General features: G+C 52.0%; 3 protein-coding genes across 3 annotated transcripts; 1 reads left to right on the top strand and 2 right to left on the bottom strand.

The window, feature by feature from the left end:
• Positions 1 to 320: 320 nt before the first annotated feature.
• Positions 321 to 938, bottom strand: STEHIDRAFT_30759 (uncharacterized protein; the record flags this gene model as incomplete). Its single annotated transcript, XM_007308236.1, has 1 exon — positions 321 to 938. A coding segment is annotated over one exon (618 nt), but the record flags the coding sequence as incomplete, so codon positions are not given.
• A 331-nt stretch (positions 939 to 1,269) lies between these two features.
• STEHIDRAFT_134073 (uncharacterized protein) lies at positions 1,270 to 3,783 on the bottom strand (the record flags this gene model as incomplete). The annotated part of the gene is made up of 13 exons (XM_007308565.1): positions 1,270 to 1,504; positions 1,576 to 1,763; positions 1,840 to 1,992; positions 2,064 to 2,222; positions 2,298 to 2,551; positions 2,612 to 2,647; positions 2,724 to 2,747; positions 2,811 to 2,897; positions 2,965 to 3,024; positions 3,086 to 3,275; positions 3,336 to 3,415; positions 3,472 to 3,558; positions 3,615 to 3,783. The coding sequence occupies 13 exons, from the start codon at positions 3,781 to 3,783 to the stop codon at positions 1,270 to 1,272; spliced, it is 1,722 nt and encodes a 573-aa protein (XP_007308627.1).
• A 1,039-nt stretch (positions 3,784 to 4,822) lies between these two features.
• On the top strand, positions 4,823 to 7,320 carry STEHIDRAFT_64969 (uncharacterized protein; the record flags this gene model as incomplete). The annotated part of the gene is made up of 3 exons (XM_007308280.1): positions 4,823 to 5,019; positions 5,111 to 6,885; positions 6,950 to 7,320. The coding sequence occupies 3 exons, from the start codon at positions 4,823 to 4,825 to the stop codon at positions 7,318 to 7,320; spliced, it is 2,343 nt and encodes a 780-aa protein (XP_007308342.1).
• Positions 7,321 to 8,586: the final 1,266 nt, after the last annotated feature.

The following is an 8,586-nucleotide window of genomic DNA, read 5'->3' as shown; positions in this document are numbered from 1 at the left end:
TGAACCCCCCGCGCACTTCACATCGTTCAAAGGCCTACAAAAAGGAGAGAGTGAGCATGGCGAAAATGGAAAATGTAAGAGTAAGGTATAGAAGAACGCACCTTTCGAATCAAAGCAGGATCATTCACGTCCTTCCACGCTTTTACGACCCAGCCTACAGACCGATCACGTAAGGTGCCGATGCGTGTGTCGAGTCTCAAAGCAGAGGGATCCTCAGTGGTGTCGAGCTGACTAAGTGTTTCGTCGACCGTGTCCTGGAGCTGTGAGCGTTTGATTGATAACTTGTACGGCCGCTGAACTCCAACGTCGCATGGTTGTGCGAGACCAGTAGTACCGCCGGGAATATATCGCAGTCGCAACCAGGGCCACCTTCGACGTACAATGTGACGAAACTCCTTGCTGCGATGTACGGACCAGCAGTCGAGGATGGCCACACATTCCTGATCCTCCGCATAGCCCAGCAGCTGCTTCTGATGCATAAAGTATGGCACAATGATGGTCTCCATGTACGTCTCCATGAGGGAAAGGCTCGACCAGTAATTGTTGGGGTTCCAGCTGTAGAGGAACCCAAGGCGCGAAGCTTCGTCTCGGGCGGGGGCGCTCGGGGAGGGAAGAGACCGGTCTGAGCCGCCTTTGAAGATGAGCTGGGAGGGAAGGACATCGCCGGATGCTGAGATGCCGACGACCGATGTGAACGCTCGTTTCTCTTCCTTTCCGTTCACGCCAACCTGCTTCGAACCCTCCTCGGCAAATGTGTGTGCATTGTTGTCAGCGATGACTACCTGCGTCTGATCAAAGTTGACGATAAGAGAAGGGTGCCGGACGCCGGCGTCGCGGACCCAGAGTGCGAGACGGAGGAATAGCTCCCATATCTGCTGCTCAGCGTCGACTGGCGTCTTCTGAGCAGCACGTGTAGAGACTCGAGGAACCCAACGAAGGTGGTTGTAGACGAATTTGCGCACAAAGGTGCATCAGGAAAAACGGGGGCGGCCATATAGGCCTATATAGGCTACAGAGCCTGGATATTCCCATTTCACGCCCCCCCTGTATGTAGCGTCATGTAGCCTCCCGTAGCCTCCTGCCAAGCTACGGTAGCGATACATAGTACAGAGCAAGCTATACCATAGTACCACGTAGCTTTCCTGTATTGGCTCTATGGCCGTTGTATTTTGCGATTGAATGGCGGTTGCTCGTGAATCACCCACAAATTATGAGCGTGAGAGTAGTAACGATCATATTCAATGTAGAGAGATATAATAAACTGGGTATTTAAGAGTCGGCGGCACCGTCAACACCGTTCGCGCCATGTGCAGATGCACCGTCACCCTGCCTACGTTCCACACGGGCGTCAATCTCTCGCTCCGAATCTGACACTATATCACTGCCCTCCTCACTGTCCGTCTCTCCCGTCCTCATAGCGAGCTCCTCCTCGATACGCTTCTGAGCTTCCACTGAGAAACCGGCTCCCGATGACTCGCCCTTGGGCTTGAACGTTGCCTGCTTCCTATATAGATACATCGAGACCACGAGAATGAGCGTCAAAGTTAGAAAGTGTACGAAATGAAAGTGACGTACAGCGCTTTGTCGAACATCTTCTTGCGATAGTTGACACAAAACTCGCTTTCGGGATTGACTCTCTTGGAGGAGGCCTCCCAAGCCTGTAGCTGACTGAGATGTGCAGCGTACCATAGCTGCTGCACATCCTCGTCGAGCTCCGCACTATTCCACTGGCCTGTAGACCATTCCTCAATGCAGAATTGGACCTGACAGTATGCAAGTAAAGTACACGATGAGACTGTCAGTCTTCAATGAATAACCAAAAAAAGTAAACAGACTTACCATGGTGAAAAGAAACGCAAGGAATTCAAGCGTGATTGGCCTAAACATCTTTGGGTAGAGTATACCGGCATCGCGACTCGATCCCAATAGAACGGCAACGATCATTTTGACGATGTGAGGGCTTTCTGCGTAGCCTGATTGATTATCGATATCCTAGGCATCAAAATATCCCGTAGCTCCATCAGATTTTGCGTGAGCGTACGACCTGGAACAACGGAATGAACCTTGTACTGAAAACTCCAGCCGCCCTTCTTCAGATGCTCGTAGATCCTGATGTTCCTCTTGATGTACTTAGGTGGGGACTTGAACTCGAACACCGCAACAACGATGGGACGAAGTGCCTTCATGGCATCACCACGTATGTTTGGGCCGCGGGCCTTGATCTGCGATTGGCCCATGCCGCATATGAATGCGATTGGTTGACAGTGAGTGAGAGAGAGACGAAACGAATGACGTACAACTTTGCAGACACGGAGATCAGACGTATAGTTCGCTTCCCTTTCGCGGCACTCGTCTATCCAGCTATGGCCTGCCCACTTGAAGCGATCAGTGTCGGCTATGTACCCACCAAGGCTGAGCAGCGGCGCCTTGTAACGTTTGACCGCAGCAAGTATGATTGGCTTGACGGTGTCGGGGTAATCGCCCGCCCTCACTTTAGTCGAAGTTGGGCTAATGCCAGGATTCAACGGTGGCGGAATTGCTTTCGCGGTATCTAAGATATCTCAGGCTGATTGAGTGTTCATCAACAGCGTGAGTTTTGATCGTATCTCACCAGTTAGTACCTGCTCCTTCCCGCTGTCAGTCGTCTCTATTGTGGGTGTAAGAACATAGCGGCGGGTAAGCGGAAATTATTCGAAAAGCACAAAAGTTTAGCTGGTACGCACTTCGCTTCTTCTTCTTCCGCGCACCTACATCACACCTACTGGTTAATCAGCGTATACAGGTATTGAAGAAACATGTGTGTGGCGTACCTTCATTGCTCCCGTCATCGTTTCGTCCAGGATCCGCTTGTGCCTCAGCGGCGCCGGTGGTCTGTTTGTGCGATGAGGAAGTCGTTTCTGCACAGAAAAACAGTGAGACTGATAGGTATAGCGGAGCCCGTAGAAAGAAAAAGGAAATATTGACCAGTTTCGTCAACTGCTATGTCCGGTGAACCGTCCGGATAGCTTTCAACGGTCTGTTGCCCTGAATAATATCCGAATGAATGAGTTTGCGTGAGCGGGTGAAAGATATTCAATAAATGTACCTCTACCGTTTGCTTTCTGTACCTCCAATGGGCGGGTACTTGTGGAGCGGTGTCGGCCAATGGCCTGTACTGCTTGAACTGGCCCGTTTCCTGAGACCGACTTGGAGGGCTTGGACCTAGCGACTTCGCGTATATTGAGTCCTTCAGGCCTACCGGTGTCACCCATCACGATAACAGCCTTGGTCTTGCTCTATAAGGAATCAAATTCATCCCAATATGAAGAAGCATGGTACGAGAGAGAGAGACGTACGCTGCCTTTGAACGCTGCCAAGCCCAGATCATCCTCGTCTTGGCTTTCAAGGTCGTTCTCGTCTTCAACAGCACGCGCCACTTGATCAACAACGTCAACAGATCGTACCAAGACGCGTAAAACTTTCGCGACTCACCACTTTTAGCCCCCTTCTTTCCAGTCTTCCTGAGCTTATCAATCTGCTTTTGAAGCGCCGCGATTTTGGCAGCCTCTGTACCACTGTCTGAAGCAACGCTAAGGAATCCCAAGAGACATGAAGACGATAGGAAGACAACTTACTGATGGCATCTTGTTTGCTACTAGGGTTTCGAGTTCGTTTGCTGCGTGGGGCCGGCTCAGGTTCGACGACTTCGTTCTCGTCCGAAGAGGATTGATCCTGGTCATTGTCCGAGTCTGGCTGTTCGTACTCTTCGCCGGAGTCGTTAGCTGCAGCCTTGCGCTTGCCCATAATAGACCCGTGGACGAAGAGGATGCGAAAGAGCAAGTCAAAGACAAGAGAAAAGATAACGAACACGTCGGTGGCGGAATCAACCAAAAATGTCCAAGGGCCAGATGACTCACGTGCAGACCTGTCAACGCCGAACGGCGAACGTGCTCCGAATCGTGTTATCAATAGATGAAATTCATAGGGAAAGGTCCAAGTTTATTTGAACCCTTGCTCGTCATCCATAATCTCGTCGACAATGTGCCCCACAATTGTCTGTCAATACTGCTTTCAGCTGCTCTCGACAACCAGTGGGCTGCGCAGTCACTACCAATGGGAGCCTAGCTGCCGTGAAAAGCACCAAGCCGACATCCTTGCATCACTGTCCGGCCTCAACAACAGTCATAACGATCTCGACGACGACGCAACGAGTGACAGCTCGAGCTCGGATTCAAGTTCTGATTCATCCGATATCGAAGGAGCTACGCATCCATCACGCCCACATTCTCCCGATTTCGACCGTCCAACGGATGATCATGGGGAACCTTCTGACGCTGCTGAGGCCACTCCCGACGAGAGACCGTCTAAACGACAGCGTGTTACGGTGGAAGAGGTGGAGGACGAGGATGATTTTCGAGAGATCCGTCGACGACGTTGGGTTCAGGACTATCCGTTGAAGGCTGGGTCGGTGATTGAGGAGAATCTGGCGTACACAAAGTACGAGGCGTTCCGCGATGAGCAGAAGAAGGCGGGGAAGGCTCCGTGGGATCCTTGGGCAGATCTGGACGATTGGGAGTTGGCGAGGTGGATGATGGATGCTGCGGTCAGCCAGACAAAATTGGACGAGTTTTTGAAGCTGGGAAAGGTACGTACGGCACATCCGACTCTCTTATGTTGAATATCCCAGTCTGAATGTAACAACCAGATTTCGAAGGGTGCCACACCTTCGTACCACAACAAACGGTCATTCTTCAAGAAGATCGATTCTTTGCCAAAGGGACCAACATGGGAGTGCGAGATTGAGGAGCTGACAGGTGACTTGGTCGACGCGAAAGGCGAGCCTATGACGGAGGCGCTAGAGTTGTGGAAGAGGAATCCGGTGGAGCTGGTCAGGGAGCTCATCGGGAACCCGGCGTTCAAAGAGTCATTGCGCTACGCACCGGAACGTATCCTCGAGAAGCTGAAGGGGAAAGTCTCGCGGCGGTATTCAGAGATGTGGACTGCCGACTGGTGGTGGGAGACACAAGTACGTCAGCATTTGTTGATCCTTGGTAGTATTACCCGCCAAACCTTTTCATAATGTTCGCTTATACGAGATCCTCCGGATCGTATAGGACTTGTTGTCTCAGAGTGGCGCCGAAGGTGCCACCATCGCGCCTGTGATCATCGCTTCCGACAAAACTCAGCTGTCAACATTCAGTGGGGATAAATCAGCATGGCCGGTGTATCTTACCATTGGTAATAACGAGAAGGAGGTGCGCCGAAAACCTAGTCAGCGTGCCACTCTCCTTCTTGGGTACATCCCAGTCTCGAAGTTGGAATGCTTTTCGAAGCCTCGACGGTCAATCGAAGCAAACCGACTATTCCACAGCTGCATGCGTAAGCTTCTACAGCCTCTGGTGGATGCAGGAAACGAGGGTGTCAGGATGGTCTGCGCTGACGGGGGCGTACGCGTTGTATACCCGTTAGTTGCCGCCTACATCGCCGACCATCCAGAGCAGTGCCTAGTAGCATGTGTCAAGGAAAGCAAATGCCCTCGCTGCACAGTCGCCACGAACGAACGCGGATCTCCAGTATACTCCGTTCTACGAGACCCAGACGAGACGATCGCCCTCCTCCAGCAAGAGGCTGCCGGGATCAAAACCGACGCTTTTCGAGATCTTGGCCTCAAACCCATCATCCCCTTCTGGATAGACTTACCATACTGCGATATTTTCTCCTGTATTACACCCGACATTCTCCACCAGTTGCACAAGGGGGTCTTCAAAGACCACCTCGTCAGTTGGACGACAAAAGCTATGAGCCTAGTCGTGGGTAAAGGCAAAGGTGCGGACGAACTAGACGCGCGCTACAAGTCAGTCCCTGATCATGCCTCGCTTCGCCACTTCCGTCGAGGCATCTCGCTCGTGTCGCAATGGACTGGCCATGAGTACAAGGACATGCAGAAGGTCTTCCTCGGCATTCTCGCAGGGTCTGTCGATGAGAACGTCATTCGCGCAGTCCGTTCAGTGCTCGACTTTATTCAGTATGCACACTTCGAGGAGCACTCTGACGAATCACTCGACGAAATGGACGCATCATGGCTCGACTTCCATCGCTATAAGAAGATCTTTATCGAACTCGGAATCCGCGATGCCTTTAACATTGCGAAGGTCCATTCGATGCGCCACTACATCGACTCTATCCGCTCACGCGGTTCTGCCGATGGTTTCAACACCGAAGGCACCGAACGCTTGCACATCGACCTCGCAAAGCTTGGCTACCGCGCTTCCAATAGAAAGCAATACCTTCGACAGATGACGCGGTGGTTAGAGCGCCAGGAGTCGGTGCATTGGTATGCTTCATACCTTCAGTGGGCTGTTCCAGGATACGTTGCAGAGATAGGTAGGATACCGGATGATGACGAAGAGGACGGCGAGCAGGATGACGAGGAGGTTATCGATCAGGCTGAGGAGGTGGACGAGGAGGGAGATGATGCACCGGAGGTTGAACGAGCGCCACAGCTAAGTTCCATGCCTGCTCTGTCCGACGCTTCGTACAGTGTCCCTTCGCTACCTGTGAAGATTGCCAAGAAGGCTTCTCTCCGAGTGAGTGTGGCAGATATGGAGTCTCGTTACGGTGCTGTCAATTTCCTATGGACTCTTTCCGACTTCCTTCGCCAGTCTGCTCTTGCCCCTCTCCCAGCTGTCGTTACTCAGCGTACATCTTTCCCTGTCTTCAAACGTTTCTACCTTCAACTCCCCCTCGTTGACGCTGTCTCGAGCACCCGCACGAAGGATACCATTCGTGCTACCCCACACCAACCTCGTTCTGGTCTTCGCGCTGCGGTACCCGCTCGATACGACACTGTTCTCATCCGTGAGAAGACCCCATCGTCATCTCTTCCACAGGGGCACCCTCTCTACGGTACGCACATCACCTTGCAGACTCATGGCCTAGCATCTTACACAATTTTTGGGCTATTTTATAGGTCTACGTGTCGGACAAGTTCGGGTTATCTTTCGCTTGCCGGACGGAGTTGACTGCTTCACGCAGACACTTGCCTATGTTCAATGGTTTACGCCGTTCCGCGATGCTGACTCCCTCTATGGCATGCACACCATCAAGCGTTCAACACGCAATCACTCTCGTTACGCTTCCATTATTCCCCTTTCTGATATCGTACGCAGTTGTCTCTTGCTTCCTATTCCGCCCACGCATACCCTACCCAGTACTTGGACATCTGACAATGTTCTTGATGAATGTACAGCGTTTAGGCTCAATCCATACTTACGCCACGATGATTTTTATGTCTTACGGTTTATCTCTAGTCTTTTCCGAAAGGATCATAGGCCTCCTTGATACACTTTTCCGAATGATATCCCTTATTTTTGTGCCTTGCTGTATCATCAAGTAGTAGGGTTTAATTATCAGAGCTTAGTGGAGCTTCTGGAGGACTGTCGAGGATTGTAAGCTATGACATATGTAAGAGCACCGAGGAGCGATGGCCAGCCTTGGCCAGCGGGGCCACGCTGACGCCACATCCAAATTAACCCACCGGTGGGCTAATTTGCCAGTGGTACTACTTCGCCACTCATTTCACTGCGTTCTCGCATGTTTGTGTCTCGCAAACAGACACGACCTCACTTGACGACTATAGGGTGCTACATAGGCCACAGAATCCCGGTGTGGGCTACGGAGAGCCACAGCAGCTACATAGACTTAGCTGGCTGCTATGTGGCGAGACCGGTTTTCCTGATGTGTTGGAGCAGCGGAAAGTACTGCCATCGCGAGAGACAGTGGTGCGAAGAAGCTGTGGTGTGTGGTGAGTGATTAAGGCTAGCATGATGGCACGGCAAGTAGTGGTGTCCAAAGGGATTCCCGCCGCGCGAAGGAATTTGAGTTGCGCCACAATGATGTCCACAAGCTCGGGAAACAAGGACTGTAACGCGTATTTTTGGATGAGCGAAAGTAAGGAAAACGGAGTCCCGAGGGAATGACATACCAAAATACCACTACGTGTAGTATGTCCGAGAGGCTTGTTCCCGAGTCTGACACGAGCAAGGACCTTCTCTTTCCACCGAGCGGGAGCATTCTTGGGCCGTTCGATCCATCGTCCGATGACCTGGGCCGTGAGCCGGGAGAACTGTGCAGGATTGCGAGACCGAAGAAGGCTGACGATTTCAGTTGGAGACATCGACGGGCCAACCTCGCGTGCCGCTGTGCTGATTTGTTGGAAGATGGCCGGGTTGATCCAGTTGTAGCGCGTGGCACTCGATGGTGGGTTTTTGCGTTTCCGTCCTCGCTTATCACGACTCTGGCGAGCGAGCTCCTTGAAGAGTCGGAAAGGTCGTGTGTCGTCAGGTGTGATAGGAATTGTGGTGGGGTTGTTGCCTTCGACCTGGACAAGAGCCTGTGTGTTTCCTGGATCAGAGGCTGCAGCCTGTAGAGCCTCCTGGAAACGATGGTTAGTGACAAAACACCAAACTCGAAGTAAAACAGACAAGTACCTTCTTGGCCTTCTTGCGCTGTCGATACCTCCGCTTCTTCTCCCTCTCCCGCTGCCTACTATGTTTCTTCTTAACCAGCTTGCTAACCTTCTCCCTCCGACTTGCCATCTCCCGTTCA

This window comes from Stereum hirsutum (assembly GCF_000264905.1).
Source record: "Stereum hirsutum FP-91666 SS1 unplaced genomic scaffold STEHIscaffold_15, whole genome shotgun sequence".
Classification (NCBI taxonomy): domain Eukaryota; kingdom Fungi; phylum Basidiomycota; class Agaricomycetes; order Russulales; family Stereaceae; genus Stereum; species Stereum hirsutum.
The sequence above is the reverse complement of the archived record's forward strand: the minus strand, read 5'-3'. Positions and strand labels throughout refer to the sequence as shown.